This window comes from Drosophila novamexicana, unplaced genomic scaffold, assembly GCF_003285875.2.
Source record: "Drosophila novamexicana strain 15010-1031.04,08,12 unplaced genomic scaffold, DnovRS2.1 tig00000193-arrow-pilon, whole genome shotgun sequence".
Lineage (NCBI taxonomy): Eukaryota > Metazoa > Arthropoda > Insecta > Diptera > Drosophilidae > Drosophila > Drosophila novamexicana.
In genome coordinates, this window is record NW_020824787.1 from 5602814 (window position 1) to 5623952 (window position 21139).

Genomic DNA, 21139 nt, shown 5'->3' on the forward strand with positions numbered 1-21139 from the left:
TTTAAGGGAAAGTTGAAATAATTTAATATTATTCAATTATTATTATTTTTATTTTGCACATTTGAGTATAATATAAATTAAAGTTAAGAGTGCTAGCAGCAGAACTTAAAAACATTTTTGTAAATAGATTATGGAATAATAGGAAGAATTAAAAATGAATAAAAAAGTGTTTACACTTTTTCTATCATTAAGCAACAGTATGAAATGTACATAAAAACTAAATTCATGGTAGTTTTATGGTATACATATTAATTATTAAAGTAAAGGCGTACCGAATCGCTTAGCCTTATCGAATTGGGAGAAATATTTTCATTTTGAGACCTTAATACGAACTAGACTATTGGGTACAACATAGTAAATAGTAATATTTACCTTGATGTAGATAGATATTTGCCGCATTGGATCCACATTGAAGGCTGCCTATGTTGCCCAAACACATCAGATTTCCTATCCGCACCATTTTTCTCCTGATCATATTCTTTATCATCCTGATGTACTGCAGCTTTCTCTTCCGTAAGTAGGTCTTTTAATCTTCAGAATTATTAAACATTATCAAATTCAAAGTCAAAAGTTTTAACGTGATGCTCAGCAAGCCCCGTCCATCCATTCTACCGAAGCTTGATTATGGATATCTGAGTACTTCAAACGAGACAAGTGAAAGTAAGTTTAAATTATGATTTAATTTAAATAATCATATCCCACTTTTAACATAATAATTTATTGAAAGGGTTGCATCCTAATAAAATATTAAAAATTATGCAGCGGATCCATAAAGCAAACAAACAGCAATTGATCCTTAACAAAAATAAATATGGCCCTCTGGAAAATGACTCGGTAGTTATTGTTATTCAAGTAAGTTGTCCTGTAATCCAGTAGAAAATATACAAAAATATCTGTTCAAAGGTGCACAAGCGAATTAACTACCTAAAGTACTTAGTAAACAGTCTTTCCCATGCCAAGGATATTTACAAAGTATTGCTTGTATTTTCACACGATGTCTACGAAAAAGAGATCAACGATTTTGTGCAAGCGATTGACTTTTGCAAGGTGATTCAGATATTCTATCCACATTCTTTACAAACTCATCCACATACGTTTCCTGGCAAGGATCCCAACGACTGCCCACGAAACATTACAAAAGATAAGTGAGCACAAAATACAAATTTTATAAAACGTATCTCTATTGCAATTATCTTTATCTTAGAGCTCTCATCAAAAAGTGCAATAATGCTTTGTATTCAGATCTTTATGGTCATTATAGAGAGGCAAACTTTACACAGGCGAAGCACCACTGGTGGTGGAAAGCGAATTACGTCTTTCATGAACTTAGAGCTACCAGATACCATACAGGTCTATTCTTAGCAACTTCTTTTATTTTTGATAGTTATGATTAACATTTTTTTCGTTGTAGGTCTTATGTTGTTCTTGGAGGAAGATCACTTCGTGTCCGAAGACTTTTTACATGTCTTGATGCTGATGCAAGCGAGTTGTAATGGTCGCAGTTTTCCTATTTAAATTAAACCGCGTAAGCGATCCTAACAGCTTGCGTTTGTGTAACGACGCTATAGCGATCAGCTTTTGTCTGTCATGGTCAGCTGCGAATGAGTCAGCCGCTGCTATAAACCGCCTGCGTGCACGTTGGCAGCGCAGCTATCTTCCCTCTAATCCGGGAAAGAAAAAAGCTCTGAGACCCTATATAAGCCTGCAGGTCCCGGATATAACCCTTTTTTTTTTTTTTCAAAAGTTACTTTACCATCGAAGGTCTGGCTACGGCGGTGCGGACATAGCCCCACCAAAATATTAATCTAAAAGCAACAAGTTCGGGCATCAGTCGTTTAATTCGTTTAATTTAAATTCCAACTAAATTGAACCAAAAACAACAAAAAAATAAAAAGAAAAACCCTAAAAGTAACCGATTGGCGAAATAAATTTTTTTGTTCATTTGATGATAACCTTTCGCTCCGCCACCCGGCCACCAGCACCTCACCGGCATATATTTCTTTGTGCCAAGATCTGGTCACAGTTTTAACCAGTTCTTGCTTGCCTGCCGAAAGTAATTTTTGGAGGAATAAATCTTGCCGCCGCCGTCTCTGACAGAAAAACCCACTTATTTTGAGGCAGCCGCCACGTGTGCCAATTGGACGGCACTGTAATTTCTTGGGACGGCAATGACATTTCTGCCCCCATTAAATAGACGTCAGCCTCAACGGCGGATCAGCTGCCATACCCTTGCTCATGCCAGCAAGGGCAGGCGCCGTTTCCACAGTTTGGAATCCGGAAGAGGCAGTAGCCTTCTGGGCCCCATTGACGCGCCGCTGATCAGAAGCCCAGATGACATCGCCAATTAAGTTGGCCGGAGCGTGCAGATGCATGAAAATTGCTGTTAAATGTTTTTAGTAAAAAAATTGTTAACTAAATCTTGTGAGAGACTTCCAAAAGTTTGTGAAAAGTGCATTTATTAGGCCCTCAAAAAACCGCGTGCAAGTGCAGTGAAAAAGAAAAATTGACATCTATATACATAGCTTTATATATATAGAAAGGAATACTAGTATAAATCTATCCCCCTTCTTGTAGAGTCCAAAGTCATTTCAGAATTTTTTTATATTTTTTTTTCCCACTTATTTTCGGAGAGTATCTTCTTAGTACTCACAATTTAAAAACCCTCCTGTGCCATAATAATATAATCAAAACAATTTAAAGCCCCACAGAAGACAAAAGAAAACAAATGAAAAAAAAATAAATAAAATTTGCTGCAAACTCTCCGCTGGAAGGCCTTTCATCGAGGAATACATGTAAGTTTTTAACCTTTTGTTTTGAGTATATTTTCTTATTTTGGCACAGATAAGCACAGCCAAACTGACATGCGCACCTGCTGAGTTTTTTTACTTTCTGTTTCACATTACGCTTTAGCTCCGATCAATATGTTTATGACCGTGTCAGTCTGGTGAATGCTTATCATCTTTGATTCTACCTACACCCCGCTCAATTACTAGCTGAAACAGAAGCAACCTAAAAGAAAAGATTTTTAACAGAATCAAATATATGTACACAAAGATGTATCATCGTATTCACCGATCAGCTGGTTGCGCTGCGCTCCGATTTGCCCATGCGCTTTGAGCTTAACCTTCTGTTGCCCATATTTTTTTCGACCATACAATTAACCATCAACTACAATTGTATTGACTCTATTATAATAACTTTTTTTTTGCTTTTGCCGAATACACTTTAGTTCAATTTACGAATGTCATTTTTTTCTTACCTAGCTATATTCTATAATTATTAAAATGCACTTTAGCGAAATTTGGAGAGTTTCTTTTTGATCAATAAGAAAAAAAAATATTAACTGAATAGTTTATAAAATGAATTATTTTTGAAGAATCTTTGAGACATTGTAAAAATATTAACGGACTAGTTTTAGTTACTGAATTATTGTTGAATCATTAATGCCACTTGTAATAAGATGCAGATTATCTAACGGAAGGATTCAGTTTCATTGAATAATGCTTTTGTTTATAATAAATATTAATTACGGATTTTGATTATGAATTGCTAAGTTTTCTTTCCTGGTGACATGGTGATATAATGTAGTAGAAGAATGTTTTTTTTTGGGATCTTCAAAACCTTAAACGCTGAAGATCATGGTTGGGAGGGTATCGAACGCGAGAGTCAGCTTACATCCAAGACTTCGCCTCTTCGGAATATATATGCCCTAATGAAAGCTATCACCATTGTATTGGCACTTTAAGTGCTCGTTAAGTTATGCCTGTTTGAGATTTTGTTTCTGCGGAGTATCGGTCTCCAATTTAGATTCTGTAGGGATCCTAAAATAAAATTGTGTATGCAGGTCGAGACATGGCAAAAAGAACCCCCCCACCCGAAAGAGCTAGGGAACAAGAGGATCCCGCCCTGCCATGCTAACTCAACCACGAGGGGCCTCGGTGACTACTTCCCGAATTATTTTGTGAAGATTGGCTGCCAACCGCCGTCACCGTTGCTACCCGATATGTATTGCTAGAGTAGCTTCACCACAGTACTTGCTACATAAATTTTTGGCGCCCAATCATGGGGCCCGAGGTTGTCTATAAAAAAAAAAAAAAATAAAAAAAAAAAAAAAAAATGAGTCTTTATATTATTGTCCACGCACGCTGACGTCGATGTGACTGGTTTAGTCTATCTTCCGCATGCGCAGATACTGGTAGTATACAAGATAGTAATTAGGACTACGATGCTTACAATTCAGAGCTTGAATTATGCCGAGAATCTGACCTTACTATATTGTTGAGTGCCTATATATAAACACGACTATAGTTATTAACACCAGCTATACAATCGGTCCCATACATTTGCTCGTTTTCTTTCTTATAATTTTGGAGAAACAACAGATTAGGTTTGCTTAGGTAGAAATACTTTCAAATGCAATTTTAGAATACTGCATATTTTGCTAAGATATCAGTACTGATTGCTACTTGATAGCTTGTTGATGGTTAAGTAAATCTCAGTCTTCGTGGAGCCAAAAGTTATAAAGTTAGATTGAATGGTTTTGTATTAACGATACTATCAAAGATAGTTAGAATGTTGCCCGGAACTTGGCCATATGCTGCTTTGCATATCCTTGCCGAACATTTCTGATTAGATTAAAATGTTGAATATTACAAACCGCTTTCTATAGTAGTTTCAATAAACCAGATAAATTACCTACTTTCATTGAGGCGATTATATTTCGTAATTAAAAAAAAAAAAAAAAAAAAAAAAAAAAAAAAACAAATAACTTCTACTTTATTATATTACCAAACCAATGTCACGAATCAGGAAAATATGAATGAAGCATGTTGCCTTTACGCAGCCCACAAAATGTACAGCCGTCGTCAGAGACCGCTGATAACCACTGTGTTCTATGCCAGTTAGTAATGGACAATACACAGTCTTGCTATTGCACCCCTTGTAGGCATGTTTTCCACAAACTTTGCTTGGAAGGTTGGTTGGTAAACCATGCTAAATGTCCCAGTTGTAGTGCTGTGATTGATCCAGCCTCAATTAAATTAGTTGTTGGAGATTGCTCGCCGAGAGGAAAACAATCTGCCCCACCTCCACCTACTAACATAGGGAGAACGGTAACGCGCAGTCTAGCAAAATCTCTTAATCCTGGTCCGACCCAGAGTGGCGAGAATCCAACAGCAAGGTTATTAGATGTTAGTGATGTACCACAATCAGGACTCGACGCTAGCAATAGCACGAATCCACCTGAAATCGCTCCTGCACGACCAGCTCCTGGTGTAAGAAGAAGAGGAAGACCCACTCAGTCCAATTATACCCGCCAAAATCTGGGAGTGGACTATAGGATAATTCAGGAGATGATCGAACAATCAATTACTCGCGTTATGTCATCACTGCAAATACAAGCACCACCCTTTCCAAGAGTGTTGCCAACCCCGATCCAGGTGTCGCCTAGTAGTTCGTCATTCCGAAATGGGAAAATTGCTGACACCATGCAAAAATGGAATCTTCATTTTGATGGGTCTACCGAAGGATTAGGGGTAGAAGAATTTCTGTATAGAGTCAAAACATTGACTGATGAAACTTTGGACAGCGACTTTATGGGTCTCTGTAAGCACTTACATGTGCTATTTTTAGGCAAAGCCCGTGACTGGTACTGGCGGTACCACAAGCAGGTAGACCACATAGTCTGGACTGAATTTTGTACTGCACTTCGCCATCAGTACAAAGATTATCGGTCCGATTTTATGAGCAAAGAACTGGTAAGAGCTAGAAAGCAAAACCCTGGGGAATCATTTGTGTCGTTCCATGACGCTGTAGCGTCACTGATCGATAAATTTGCAATTAAAATTGACGAGGAGGAGTTAATCGAAATTTTAAAAAATAATTTATTACCCGAAACCCGACATAAACTGCTATACCAGCCAATAAGTTCAGTTGGCCATCTACGTAGATTGGTCCAAATGAACGAGAATTTAGTTCATGAGCTCAGTTGTCGCACTGATGGTATGAATAAATCCAGAACTATTGGCCGTCGCCAAGTATATGGACTAGAAGAGTCTTTTAATGAACCGGAGGTAGAAAATTCAGAAGATACAAACTTTGACATCGCAGCAATTCGTAGATGTCATACCAACTTTAAATGTTGGAACTGCGAAGAGCAAGGGCATCTGTGGGAAAATTGCCTTGCTGACCGCCGTATATTTTGTTACGGATGCGGGGCACCCAACATTTATAAGCCCCAGTGCCAAAACTGTATCCGTAAAGCTTCGGAAAACCAACAGAAGGGTGCATCCAGCAGCAGTCGGATGCCCCCAAAAATCTAATTAATTCCCATACGAACTTTGTAACTGTGGACCGAAGCAAAAGCTTGGTCCCTACACCGACTTTAAAGTCACATTCCAACAATTTAGAAATAGCTAAAACTATTAAATTACGATTTTTACCGTATCATGAACGGTTAGCTAATTATTTGCATGTCCGAAATAAGATTTTTTATGAAGAAAAACCCCGTATTTCTCAGCGTACGCAGCGCTTGAAAAATTATTATTCAAAAATCAAGCAACATAGCAAGCTTTTAGTTTCGACCGTTTTTTGCAATCCCACCGATATGCGCAGCTATGCCGAAGTGTCGTTTTTAACCTTTACCGAGCTTGGTCTATTGGATACAGGCGCGAATATTAGCTGCATAGGTTCTACGCTTGCGCAACAAGATTTTACCGTAATGCCGGAATTTAAGCCTATTAAATCGCATGTCAGAACAGCAGATGGCCATAGTCAGAAAGTCATCGGAGTGCTTGAAGTTAAAATGCAGTATAAATCGGCTACCAAGTCCTTGAAACTGTATGTGATTCCTTCTATAAACCAAAATCTAATTTTGGGTCATGATTTTTGGAGAGCCTTTGAGCTCGCACCAAGCATTATAAATTCTGTAGAACTAAAATCAATGGAAAAAGAGCAGGAAACAGAGTCGATTGCATACCCTTTAGATAGCCAGCAAACGCAACAGCTGCACGTAGTAAAGCAGTTGTTCCCCAACGCTGTTGATAGATTAGGCCGCACAACATTGATCCAACACCGTATAGATATAGGAGACGCACGTCCAGTGAAACAAAGATTCTATCCTGTAAGTCCGGCCGTAGAAAAGTTGTTATATGCAGAAATTGATCGCATGTTGCAGCTTGGAGTTATTGAGCCGTCGGTAAGCGCCTGGAGCTCGCCTATGCGACTCGTCCTTAAGCCCAACAAGGTTCGCCTTTGTCTGGATGCTCGAAGACTGAATGACGCCACAAAAAAAGATGCTTATCCTTTGCCGAGCATCGATGGCATTTTTTCGCGGCTACCTAAGGCGAATATAATTTCCAAACTAGATTTGAAAGACGCCTATTGGCAAATAGAACTTTCCGAGGATTCAAAGCCTCTCACTGCTTTTACGGTCCCCGGAAGACCGCTATATCAGTTTAAGGTCATGCCCTTTGGCCTTTGTAACGCGCCTTCTACCATGTGTCGGTTAATGGACGAGATAATTCCTTCTGACCTGCGCTATTGCGTGTTTGGATATTTAGATGATCTGTGTATTGTGTCCGAAGATTTCAGTTCACATCTGGCGGTATTGGTTCGCATCGCTGAGCAGTTTAGAAAAGCCAACTTGACTTTAAATATTTCGAAAAGTCAATTCTGTGTAACAAGTATCAATTATCTTGGTTACGTGATTGGTAGCGGAGGTATTTGCACAGATCCGGAAAAAGTAGCTTGTATTGTAAATTGGCCGCCGCCAAAAAACTTGAAGCAAGTTCGAGGATTTCTAGGAGTTTGCGGTTGGTATCGTCGGTTTATATGCAACTTTTCCGATCTCACTTGCCCCATAACGGACGTATTATCGACAAAGAAAAAGTTTGAGTGGACCCCTGAAGCACAGACCGCAATGGACAACTTAAAAACAGTGCTAACATCCTCGCCGGTTTTAAAAAATGCTGACTTTAAGAAGAAATTTTTCTTACATTGTGACGCTAGTGATTTTGGCATTGGCGCCGTTTTAGTACAGATGTCTGAAGATAATGAAGAACAACCGATAGCTTTCATGTCAAAAAAATTAAACCGTGCGCAGCGAAACTATAGTGTTACCGAGCGTGAATGCCTAGCAGTCATATTAGCCATCGAAAAGTTCCGATGTTATTTGGAACTCCAGGAATTTGAAGTGGTTACCGACCATTCTAGTTTGCTATGGCTTATGCGCCAGCAAAATATATCGGGTAGACTGGCACGATGGGTTTTTAGACTGCAACAATTTAAATTTTCCGTCTCCCATCGGAAAGGCAAAGACCACATTGTTCCCGACGCTTTGTCTCGGTTGCCTGAGAAGGAAATCGCTCAATTAGACATGGGTCCTGTAATAGATCTTGAGTCCGATACATTTATGGACGCCAGCTATGTACAAATTAAAGACAAATTTTCCCAAAATTTTACTCAGTTTCCGGACATAAAAATAGTTGATAAGTTTTTGTATGTACGCACCGAACATTCGAGGGGAGACTCGTCACAAGAAAGTCCTTCGTGGAAACTATGGGTGCCTGATCGACTTAAAGTCGATGTGCTCAAACAAGCCCATGACAGCATAACGTCGTCTCACGCCGGCATGCAAAAAAACCATTGAGAGAATCCGCAGACATTTGTTCTGGCCAGGATTAGTTAAAGATGTACGTGAATACATACGAAATTGCGAGATATGTAAAGAAACTAAGGCTCCAAATTATACCCTTCGGCCACCTATGGGTGCTCACATCCCAACTTGCAGACCATTTCAAAGGCTTTATATTGACCTGCTTGGGCCATACCCTAGAAGCAAAAGCGGTCATGTGGGATTGTTAATAGTCTTAGATCACTTTAGCAAGTATCATTGGTTGCAGCCCCTGAAGAAATTCACCTCAGCTGTGATACAAAAATTTCTTCTTGAACAAATTTTCCATTGTTTTGGTGTGCCACAAACTATAATAAGTGACAACGGCACCCAGTTCAAAGCTCGTGAGTTCAATGCCTTCTTAGCCGAACTTGGCATTAAACATCTGTATACAGCTCTATATTCACCGCAGAGCAATGCTGCAGAACGAGTTAACCGCTCAATACTCGCCGCCATTCGCTCGTATTTAAAACAGGATCAGACCCATTGGGATGAACATATTACAGGGATTTCATGCTCCTTAAGGTCTGCTCTGCACCAATCGATTGGGTGTTCTCCATACCGTGCCCTATTCGGGGTGGATATGATCACTCATGGTACCGATTACAAATTATTGAAGGAGTTGTCCTTATTGGAAGAACCGCAGGCCCCCCTGTTGCGGTCTGACCATTTGGCATTGCTAAGGACAGATATTCAGAAAAACATCAGGAAAGCCTATGAGCGCAATGCGGCTCAATATAATTTACGCAGCAAGCCTGTTTCTTTTCGTGAAGGACAGGAGGTGTTCTGTCGAAATTTTGCGCTTAGTAAATTCTCACACAATTTTAATGCTAAACTGGCTCCCCAGTTTATTAAATGCCGTGTCAAAAAGAAACTCGGAAATTGTTTTTATTCCCTTGAAAATCAGCAAGGAAAAGAAATTGGTACTTTTCATGCCAAGGACATTAGAGTCTAATTCCCGCTAATATACCCGTCTAACGGTAGGATATTATCGGGTGGTGTAATGGTCGCAGTTTTCCTATTTAAATTAAACCGCGTAAGCGATCCTAACAGCTTGCGTTTGTGTAACGACGCTATAGCGATCAGCTTTTGTCTGTCATGGTCAGCTGCGAATGAGTCAGCCGCTGCTATAAACCGCCTGCGTGCACGTTGGCAGCGCAGCTATCTTCCCTCTAATCCGGGAAAGAAAAAAGCTCTGAGACCCTATATAAGCCTGCAGGTCCCGGATATAACCCTTTTTTTTTTTTTTCAAAAGTTACTTTACCATCGAAGGTCTGGCTACGGCGGTGCGGACATAGCCCCACCAAAATATTAATCTAAAAGCAACAAGTTCGGGCATCAGTCGTTTAATTCGTTTAATTTAAATTCCAACTAAATTGAACCAAAAACAACAAAAAAATAAAAAGAAAAACCCTAAAAGTAACCGATTGGCGAAATAAATTTTTTTGTTCATTTGATGATAACCTTTCGCTCCGCCACCCGGCCACCAGCACCTCACCGGCATATATTTCTTTGTGCCAAGATCTGGTCACAGTTTTAACCAGTTCTTGCTTGCCTGCCGAAAGTAATTTTTGGAGGAATAAATCTTGCCGCCGCCGTCTCTGACAGAAAAACCCACTTATTTTGAGGCAGCCGCCACGTGTGCCAATTGGACGGCACTGTAATTTCTTGGGACGGCAATGACATTTCTGCCCCCATTAAATAGACGTCAGCCTCAACGGCGGATCAGCTGCCATACCCTTGCTCATGCCAGCAAGGGCAGGCGCCGTTTCCACAGTTTGGAATCCGGAAGAGGCAGTAGCCTTCTGGGCCCCATTGACGCGCCGCTGATCAGAAGCCCAGATGACATCGCCAATTAAGTTGGCCGGAGCGTGCAGATGCATGAAAATTGCTGTTAAATGTTTTTAGTAAAAAAATTGTTAACTAAATCTTGTGAGAGACTTCCAAAAGTTTGTGAAAAGTGCATTTATTAGGCCCTCAAAAAACCGCGTGCAAGTGCAGTGAAAAAGAAAAATTGACATCTATATACATAGCTTTATATATATAGAAAGGAATACTAGTATAAATCTATCCCCCTTCTTGTAGAGTCCAAAGTCATTTCAGAATTTTTTTTATATTTTTTTTTCCCACTTATTTTCGGAGAGTATCTTCTTAGTACTCACAATTTAAAAACCCTCCTGTGCCATAATAATATAATCAAAACAATTTAAAGCCCCACAGAAGACAAAAGAAAACAAATGAAAAAAAAATAAATAAAATTTGCTGCAAACTCTCCGCTGGAAGGCCTTTCATCGAGGAATACATGTAAGTTTTTAACCTTTTGTTTTGAGTATATTTTCTTATTTTGGCACAGATAAGCACAGCCAAACTGACATGCGCACCTGCTGAGTTTTTTTACTTTCTGTTTCACATTACGCTTTAGCTCCGATCAATATGTTTATGACCGTGTCAGTCTGGTGAATGCTTATCATCTTTGATTCTACCTACACCCCGCTCAATTACTAGCTGAAACAGAAGCAACCTAAAAGAAAAGATTTTTAACAGAATCAAATATATGTACACAAAGATGTATCATCGTATTCACCGATCAGCTGGTTGCGCTGCGCTCCGATTTGCCCATGCGCTTTGAGCTTAACCTTCTGTTGCCCATATTTTTTTCGACCATACAATTAACCATCAACTACAATTGTATTGACTCTATTATAATAACTTTTTTTTTGCTTTTGCCGAATACACTTTAGTTCAATTTACGAATGTCATTTTTTTCTTACCTAGCTATATTCTATAATTATTAAAATGCACTTTAGCGAAATTTGGAGAGTTTCTTTTTGATCAATAAGAAAAAAAAATATTAACTGAATAGTTTATAAAATGAATTATTTTTGAAGAATCTTTGAGACATTGTAAAAATATTAACGGACTAGTTTTAGTTACTGAATTATTGTTGAATCATTAATGCCACTTGTAATAAGATGCAGATTATCTAACGGAAGGATTCAGTTTCATTGAATAATGCTTTTGTTTATAATAAATATTAATTACGGATTTTGATTATGAATTGCTAAGTTTTCTTTCCTGGTGACATGGTGATATAATGTAGTAGAAGAATGTTTTTTTTTGGGATCTTCAAAACCTTAAACGCTGAAGATCATGGTTGGGAGGGTATCGAACGCGAGAGTCAGCTTACATCCAAGACTTCGCCTCTTCGGAATATATATGCCCTAATGAAAGCTATCACCATTGTATTGGCACTTTAAGTGCTCGTTAAGTTATGCCTGTTTGAGATTTTGTTTCTGCGGAGTATCGGTCTCCAATTTAGATTCTGTAGGGATCCTAAAATAAAATTGTGTATGCAGGTCGAGACATGGCAAAAAGAACCCCCCCACCCGAAAGAGCTAGGGAACAAGAGGATCCCGCCCTGCCATGCTAACTCAACCACGAGGGGCCTCGGTGACTACTTCCCGAATTATTTTGTGAAGATTGGCTGCCAACCGCCGTCACCGTTGCTACCCGATATGTATTGCTAGAGTAGCTTCACCACAGTACTTGCTACAGAGTACCGAAAACTTGTGTGCACATTGCAATATTTTGTGTCTCGGCAATTACCTGAACGAATTTACAGCTAAATCGTACCGCGCAAAGGTGAGATAATCTGCAATGACATTTCAGAGTATGAGTGTCTCTTTGGCATTAATGGGAGCCGTGGAAAAGCCATATTTCATTTGAACCTCTTTCTTTAAACGGCATAAAGAGAAACGATATTCCTATAGGAAAAAACAATTATAGAATACTCTGCTCAGCGTTTCCACCTTACTCTAGTGCCCTTGCTCATTCTCTATTTCTCCCCGTCTCCACTTGTTTGATTTAGTAACATGTTATTCTTATTGTAACAACAAGTTAACATACTATTTTTCCAGGCTGAATGCTCGAATTTTGACGCCTCTCACAACATGGGCTTAGCCTTTAATCGAACAACCTGGTCGCTCATCAAAAACTGTGCCCAAGCCTTTTGCTCGCACGATGATTATAATTACGACTGGTCTTTACTGCACGTATCTGAAAAATGCCTGGAAAGGAAGTTTACTGTGTTGTCAATCGCAGGTCCGCGAGTCTTCCACATAGGAAGTTGGCAAGTTTATAACATATGGCTATCAAAAAGGGCAGATTTGTGACGGTTCCTTTTTTGCAGTGGCCTTCACCAAAAAAGCAAGGACTGTGAGTCCAGTCAATTGATTTCCAAAATAAAGCAAGTGCTTCACTTAGCATTCCATTTTGGCCAGCTTTATCCACCGCGGCTAAAAATCACAGAATCAATTCTGGAAGTTAAAAAAAAGAAGCCCAACAATTTTCAAACCAACGGTGGGTGGAGGGATCCCCGCGATCATCAACTGTGTCTAAGCATGACGTTACCTCTAAATTCAGAGGGTATATTAAATTCCAGTTACCAAAGCAATAAAACAGGCATTAAAATCGTTTGAGGATTCAAATAAAGCGTCTGTATGTTGCACATATTATTTTAAGTCGTGAGGGTCCAGGCTCTAGCTCATTCTATTGGAACTATTGTTAGTATCAAAATACACACTATTCGCCGGTACACAGATGTCTAGCAAAGAGAGTCTAAAGTTAGTGACAAAGGAATTTACTGATTATCAATGGACAATAGTATCGATCAAATTTAGTACTCAAGAAAAAGCAGAAGCTACAGATTACATTACCTTACATGTGTTTCACCAAAAGTTATTTTTCTTAGGAGCTAATAGAACTGCCAGTCAGTGAGACCTGCAGCTGGTATTATGTACGCAACCGTATAAATAACAACTTTTATGCTGCTTTTAATTATTAAACATTTTATTTGCTTCTGAGTTCTATCCAACCAGTTTCTAAATCACGCATTCATTATATCGCTTCAAGCAGAGAAGGGTGCAACAGTCCTCGGCAATGTCGCAGGTCATTCCAATTCCTTTGCAGGGTTGGTTGTTTTTCAAAATATTTATCTATTTAATAGATATATAGTATTATTATATTAAGTATTTTCTTGATTAGCACTTAATGCGAATTTACCGTACCTAGCCATTACCTACCTGTTCAGAAGACATTGAGGGACTCATTACCAAATCTCCAAGCACCTTTTGCCTTATCTCCGAATATGTTGAGTTTATCATAGAATCTAGCTTTCCAAGAGTCCTGTTCCCTTTCGCAAGTGCGACTGGAATAAACCACAGAGCCATAACCCAATAGAAACCGCTTAAACGCATTTCAATCAGCTACTGACTACAATACTAAGGGCTTTTTCTTTTATAGTCGGCTCTAGTGGTACTTGCTAGTCGGCAACACATGTTGGTGCACCTGTTTAATAAACTCATTTAAATTAATTGGATAGGCTTAAAAAAATGGTAATATGAAACTTACAGACTTATTGTAATTCTATTTACAATTCTAAGCAGAGCCCAGCTCATACGGCAAAAAAATAGACTTTGGCAACCAGCACGGCGTCAACGACCTTACACCTAATGTCCAAAGATCTCTTAGGTATCTCGGATAATCCTTGCTAAAGGGCTTACCTTCACGAAGTATATCTTCTACGTGACCCGCTATCTAAAAGGAAAAATACAACCTTGAACTCATTGCTGCGCCTGATATTCAAATTGCTAGTTATTCTTTTTAAATTATAACTGAACCCTTCCTGAACATTTTATCTTTCGGCTAAGCTTATTAGTTGACTTAAACGAAATTAAATTCGACGCACATATTGACAGCAAGCTGCTATATATCAAAATAGTTTTCCAATCCACCAATATGTTTTTCGTGAAATTTATTTTTAATATACATAAGTTTTCTTCCATTCACAAATCTACCGACTGTTCACTAACCGAAAAGTTGTACTTAGCCAAACGGCAAAGTCTAAAGTAAAAACCGAATAGTAAGGCACTTCAAAGTTTGGGGAAACTTTTATGCAGCCTCTAACTTTAACATTTTCCACATTTTCTTGACTAAAATTGTGTTTATTGTGGGGTGAATGAAGACTATCTAAGATATCAGGCATATGCATTCCATTTTCACGATAACAAGTTAATCAGCCTATGTTCGTTTGCTTAAGTTACATAAATTATCTCGAAAACAGAAAATTATATAAATATATACATGAAAGTTACCCACTGTCATCACTAACTTAGTGGTTGGTTCGTGGATTAACAAAATTCTTTCAGGTTTGATGAGAATATAGATATCTGGCGTGACACTGTTGCAAGTTATAAGATATTATTTTATTTTATTTAGATAAATGTTCATTAATACGAATCATATTTTATCTTTTTTTCCAAAAAATAATATTGAAGTTAATATAGAAAATATTTATTTTCAGCCACAGTAAAAACCAAACATTTGTTTCTACAAAAAAGAAATGTTGCTCTCTGATACCAAAGTCAACACACGCAAAAAAAGAAAGAAATTGAAAATAGGTATGTTAGCACAACCGCAATTGATTTTAGATCCCGCCACAAACAACTGCACAATTGGAGCAAAGTGAAGGCAAACAATCTGCAATCTGATAACATCAAATGGAAAACGTTTTAAAAATAAGTAAGTCTAAGCACCAAGGCAAAATAAGGAAAAAATAAAATTAGATAGAAGTAAAACAGTACACGTTGTTGGCCTTATATATAGACATTGAAGTCAAATGTGGAATAAAAAAACAAGTAAGAGGTTCTAGTCGGGAGCTCCCGACTAGGGGATACCCTGAACCCTCTTCTTCCAACATCAAATGCATATATATATTCTATTTTAGAAGCTATATGTCAAGTTTGGTGACTCTAGCTTTTATTATTTACCAAAAATCCAAAGTTCGTGAAAATCGGATGAGATTTGACCGAGTTATGGGGATCGTAATTTTTGACCCATGTCTATATACCAATCTTGGGGTAAGATTTGGACATGAATTTCGACTAAAAAATCGGTGTTCAGATTTGAATGCCAGATTAATCTAGATGGAAAACCATGAAGAAAAAGCCAAACTTCGTGGAAATCGGATGAGATTTGACCGAGATATGGGGGTGGTAAATTTTGACCCATGTCTATATAAGTACCAATCTTGGGGTAAGATTTGGACATGAATTTCGACTAAGAAATCGGTGTCGAGATTTGAATGCCAGATTAATCTAGATGGAAAACCATGAAGAAAAAGCCAAACTTCGTGGAAATCGGATGAGATTTGACCGAGTTATGGGGATCGTAATTTTTGACCCATGTCTATATACCAATCTTGGGGTAAGATTTGGACATGAATTTCGACTAAAAAATCGGTGTTCAGATTTGAATGCCAGATTAATCTAGATGGAAAACCATGAAGAAAAAGCCAAACTTCGTGGAAATCGGATGAGATTTGACCGAGATATGGGGGTGGTAAATTTTGACCCATGACTATATAAGTACCAATCTTGGGGTAAGATTTGGACATGAATTTCGACTAAAAAATCGGTGTTCAGATTTGAATGCCAGATTAATCTAGATGGAAAACCATGAAGAAAAGGCCAAACTTCGTACAAATCGGATGAGATTTGGCCGAGATATGGGGATGGTAAATTTTGACCCATGTCTATATACCAATCTTGGGGTAAGATTTGGACATGAATTTCGACTAAAAAATCGGTGTTCAGATTTGAATGCCAGATTAATCTAGATGGAAAACCATGAAGAAAAAGCCAAACTTCGTGGAAATCGGATGAGATTTGACCGAGATATGAGGGTGGTAAATTTTGACCCATGTCTATATAAGTACGAATCTTGGGGTAAGATTTGGACATGAATTTCGACTAAAAAATCGGTGTCGAAATTTGAATGCCAGATTAATCTAGATGGAAAACCATGAAGAAAAAGCCAAACTTCGTGGAAATCGGATGAGATTTGACCGAGTTATGGGGATCGTAATTTTTGACCCATGTCTATATACCAATCTTGGGGTAAGATTTGGACATGAATTTCGACTGAAAAATCGGTGTTCAGATTTGAATGCCAGATCAATCTAGAGGGAAAACCATGAAGAAAAGGCCAAACTTCGTAAAAATCGGATGAGATTTGGCCGAGATATGGGGGTGGTAAATTTTGACCCATGTCTATATACCAATCTTGGGGTAAGATTTGGACATGAATTTCGACTAAAAAATCGGTGCTTAGATTTGAATGCCAGATTAATCTAGATGGAAAACCATGAAGAAAAAGCCAAACTTCGTGGAAATCGGATGAGATTTGACCGAGATATGGGGGTGGTAAATTTTGACCCATGTCTATATACCAATCTTGGGGTAAGATTTGGACATGAATTTCGACTAAAAAATCGGGTAAGATTTGGACATGAATTTCGACTAAAAAATCGGTGTCGAGATTTGAATGCCAGATTAATCTAGATGGAAAACCATGAAGAAAAAGCCAAACTTCGTGGAAATCGGATGAGATTTGACCGAGTTATGGGGATCGTAATTTTTGACCCATGTCTATATACCAATCTTGGGGTAAGATTTGGACATGAATTTCGACTAAAAAATCGGTGTTCAGATTTGAATGCCACATTTATCTAGAGGGAAAACCATGAAGAAAAAGCCAAACTTCGTGGAAATCGGATGAGATTTGGCCGAGATATGGGGGTGGTAAATTTTGACCCATGTCTATATACGAATCTTGGGGTAAGATTTGGACATGAATATCCACTAAAAAATCGGTGTCGAGATTTGAATGCCAGATTAATCTAGATGGAAAACCATGAAGAAAAGGCCAAACTTCGTGAAAATCGGATGAGATTTGGCCGAGATATGGGGGTGGTAAATTTTGACCCATGTCTATATACCAATCTTGGGGTAAGATTTGGACATGAATATCCACTAAAAAATCGGTGTCGAGATTTGAATGCCAGATTAATCTAGAGGGAAAACCATGAAGAAAAAGCCAAACTTCGTGGAAATCGGATGAGATTTGACCGAGTTATGGGGATCGTAATTTTTGACCCATGTCTATATACCAATCTTGGGGTAAGATTTGGACATGAATTTCGACTTAAAAATCGGTGTCGAGATTTGAATGCCAGATTAATCTAGATGGAAAACCATGAAGAAAATTCAAACTTCGTGAAAATCGGATGAGATTTGGCCGAGATATGGGGGTGGTAAATTTTGACCCATGTCTATATACGAATCTTGGGGTAAGATTTGGACATGAATTTCCACTGAAAAATCTGTGTCGAGATTTGAATGCCAGATTAATCTAGAGGGAAAACCATGAAGAAAAAGCCAAACTTCGTGAAAATCGGATGAGATTTGGCCGAGATATGGGGGTGGTAAATTTTGACCCATGTCTATATACGAATCTTTGGGTAAGATTTGGACATGAATTTCCACTAAAAAATCGGTGTCGAGATTTGAATGCCAGATTAATCTAGAGGGAAAACCATGAAGAAAAAGCCAAACTTCGTGAAAATCGGATGAGATTTGGCCGAGATATGGGGGTGGTAAATTTTGACCCATGTCTATATACGAATCTTTGGGTAAGATTTGGACATGAATTTCGACTAAAAAATCGGTGTTCAGATTTGAATGCCAGATTAATCTAGATGGTAAACCATGAAGAAAAAGCCAAACTTCGTGGAAATCGGATGAGATTTGACCGAGTTATGGGGGTGGTCATTTTTGACCCATGTCTATATACGAATCTTGGGGTAAGATTTGGACATGAATTTCGACTTAAAAATCGGTGTTCAGATTTAAATGCCAGATTAATCTAGATGGAAAACCACGAAGAAAGAGCCAAGCTTCGTGGAAATCGGATGAGATTTGACCGAGTTATGGGGATCGTAATTTTTGACCCATGTCTATATACCAATCTTGGGGTAAGATTTGGACATGAATTTCGACTAAAAAATCGGTGTTCAGATTTGAATGCCAGATTAATCTAGATGGAAAACCATGAAGAAAAAGCCAAACTTCGTGGAAATCGGATGAGATTTGGCCGAGATATGGGGGTGGTAAATTTTGACCCATGTCTATATACCAATCTTGGGGTAAGATTTGGACATGAATTTCGACTAAAAAATCGGTGTTCAGATTTGAATGCCAGATTAATCTAGATGGAAAACCATGAAGAAAAAGCCAAACTTCGTGGAAATCGGATGAGATTTGACCGAGATATGGGGGTGGTAAATTTTGACCCATGTCTATATACCAATCTTGGGGTAAGATTTGGACATGAATTTCGACTAAAAAATCGGTGTTCAGATTTGAATGCCAGATTAATCTAGATGGAAAACCATGAAGAAAAGGCCAAACTTCGTAAAAATCAGATGAGATTTGGCCGAGATATGGGGGTGGTAAATTTTGACCCATGTCTATATACCAATCTTGGGGTAAGATTTGGACATGAATTTCGACTAAAAAATCGGTGTTTAGATTTGAATGCCAGATTAATCTAGATGGAAAACCATGAAGAAAATTCAAACTTCGTGGAAATCGGATGAGATTTGACCGAGATATGGGGGTGGTAAATTTTGACCCATGTCTATATACCAATCTTGGGGTAAGATTTGGACATGAATTTCGACTTAAAAATCGGGTAAGATTTGGACATGAATTTCGACTAAAAAATCGGTGTCGAGATTTGAATACCAGATTAATCTAGATGGAAAACCATGAAGAAAAAGCCAAACTTCGTGGAAATCGGATGAGATTTGACCGAGTTATGGGGATCGTAAATTTTGACCCATGTCTATATACCAATCTTGGGGTAAGATTTGGACATGAATTTCGACTAAAAAATCGGTGTCGAGATTTGAATGCCAGATTAATCTAGAGGGAAAACCATGAAGAAAAAGCCAAACTTCGTGAAAATCGGATGAGATTTGGCCGAGATATGGGGGTGGTAAATTTTGACCCATGTCTATATACGAATCTTGGGGTAAGATTTGGACATGAATTTCCACTAAAAAATCTGTGTCGAGATTTGAATGCCAGATTAATCTAGAGGGAAAACCATGAAGAAAAAGCCAAACTGCGTGAAAATCGGATGAGATTTGGCCGAGATATGGGGGTGGTAAATTTTGACCCATGTCTATATACGAATCTTTGGGTAAGATTTGGACATGAATTTCCACTAAAAAATCGGTGTCGAGATTTGAATGACAGATTAATCTAGAGGGAAAACCATGAAGAAAAAGCCAAACTTCGTGGAAATCGGATGAGATTTGACCGAGTTATGGGGATCGTAATTTTTGACCCATGTCTATATACCAATCTTGGGGTAAGATTTGGACATGAATTTCGACTAAAAAATCGGTGTTCAGATTTGAATGCCAGATTAATCTAGATGGAAAACCATGAAGAAAAGGCCAAACTTCGTAAAAATCGGATGAGATTTGGCCGAGATATGGGGGTGGTAAATTTTGACCCATGTCTATATACCAATCTTGGGGTAAGATTTGGACATGAATTTCGACTAAAAAATCGGTGTTCAGATTTGAATGCCAGATTAATCTAGATGGAAAACCATGAAGAAAAGGCCAAACTTCGTGGAAATCGGATGAGATTTGACCGAGATATGGGGGTGGTAAATTTTGACCCATGTCTATATACCAATCTTGGGGTAAGATTTGGACATGAATTTCGACTAAAAAATCGGTGTTCAGATTTGAATGCCAGATTAATCTAGATGGAAAACCATGAAGAAAAGGCCAAACTTCGTAAAAATCGGATAAGATTTGGCCGAGATATGGGGGTGGTAAATTTTGACCCATGTCTATATACCAATCTTGGGGTAAGATTTGGACATGAATTTCGACTAAAAAATCGGTGTTTAGATTTGAATGCCAGATTAATCTAGATGGAAAACCATGAAGAAAAAGCCAAACTTCGTGGAAATCGGATGAGATTTGACCGAGATATGGGGGTGGTAAATTTTGACCCATGTCTATATACCAATCTTGGGGTAAGATTTGGACATGAATTTCGACTTAAAAATCGGGTAAGATTTGGACATGAATTTCGACTAAAAAATCGGTGTCGAGATTTGAATGCCAGATTAATCTAGATGGAAAACCATGAAGAAAAAGCCAAACTTCGTAAAAATCGGATGAGATTTGGCCGAGATATGGGGGTGGTAAATTTTGACCCATGTCTATATACCAATCTTGGGGTAAGATTTGGACATGAATTTCGACTTAAAAATCGGGTAAGATTTGGACATGAATTTCGACTAAAAAATCGGTGTCGAGATTTGAATGCCAGATTAATCTAGATGGAAAACCATGAAGAAAAAGCCAAACTTCGTGGAAATCGGATGAGATTTGACCGAGTTATGGGGATCGTAATTTTTGACCCATGTCTATATACCAATCTTGGGGTAAGATTTGGACATGAATTTCGACTTAAAAATCGGGTAAGATTTGGACATGCATTTCGACTAAAAAATCGGTGTCGAGATTTGAATGCCAGATTA

General features: G+C 38.4%; 1 protein-coding gene and 1 long non-coding RNA gene across 5 annotated transcripts; one reads left to right on the forward strand and one right to left on the reverse strand.

Annotated features, from left to right (window-relative positions):
• The first annotated feature begins 353 nt into the window (after positions 1 to 353).
• LOC115759230 (alpha-1,6-mannosyl-glycoprotein 2-beta-N-acetylglucosaminyltransferase-like) lies at positions 354 to 13167 on the forward strand. 4 transcript variants are annotated; one of them, XM_030700126.1, is made up of 9 exons: positions 360 to 517; positions 572 to 660; positions 728 to 852; positions 904 to 1145; positions 1205 to 1350; positions 1412 to 1487; positions 12229 to 12313; positions 12589 to 12800; positions 12861 to 13167. In XM_030700126.1, the coding sequence occupies exons 1-9, from the start codon at positions 423 to 425 to the stop codon at positions 13147 to 13149; spliced, it is 1359 nt and encodes a 452-aa protein (XP_030555986.1). In that variant the 5' UTR covers positions 360 to 422; the 3' UTR covers positions 13150 to 13167. The 4 variants fall into 4 exon arrangements, with proteins under 4 accessions (XP_030555988.1, XP_030555986.1, XP_030555985.1 ...); XM_030700125.1 differs by having other exon boundaries at positions 361 to 513; positions 565 to 660; XM_030700127.1 differs by having other exon boundaries at positions 361 to 513.
• LOC115759233 lies at positions 6497 to 7976 on the reverse strand. The gene is made up of 3 exons (XR_004017513.1): positions 6977 to 7976; positions 6715 to 6923; positions 6497 to 6652 (listed from the first exon to the last, which is right to left on the reverse strand). It is a non-coding gene; the product is annotated as an uncharacterized LOC115759233 (long non-coding RNA).
• Positions 13168 to 21139: the final 7972 nt, after the last annotated feature.

Coding starts and splice junctions, on each gene's coding strand:
- LOC115759230 (XM_030700125.1), top strand. CDS start 423: ATGTTGCCCAAACACATCAGATTTCCTATCCGCACCATTTTTCTCCTG. Junction 661..727: donor TTCAAACGAGACAAGTGAAA/GTAAGTTTAAAT, acceptor ATTTATTGAAAG/GGTTGCATCCTAATAAAATA. Junction 853..903: donor CGGTAGTTATTGTTATTCAA/GTAAGTTGTCCT, acceptor ATCTGTTCAAAG/GTGCACAAGCGAATTAACTA.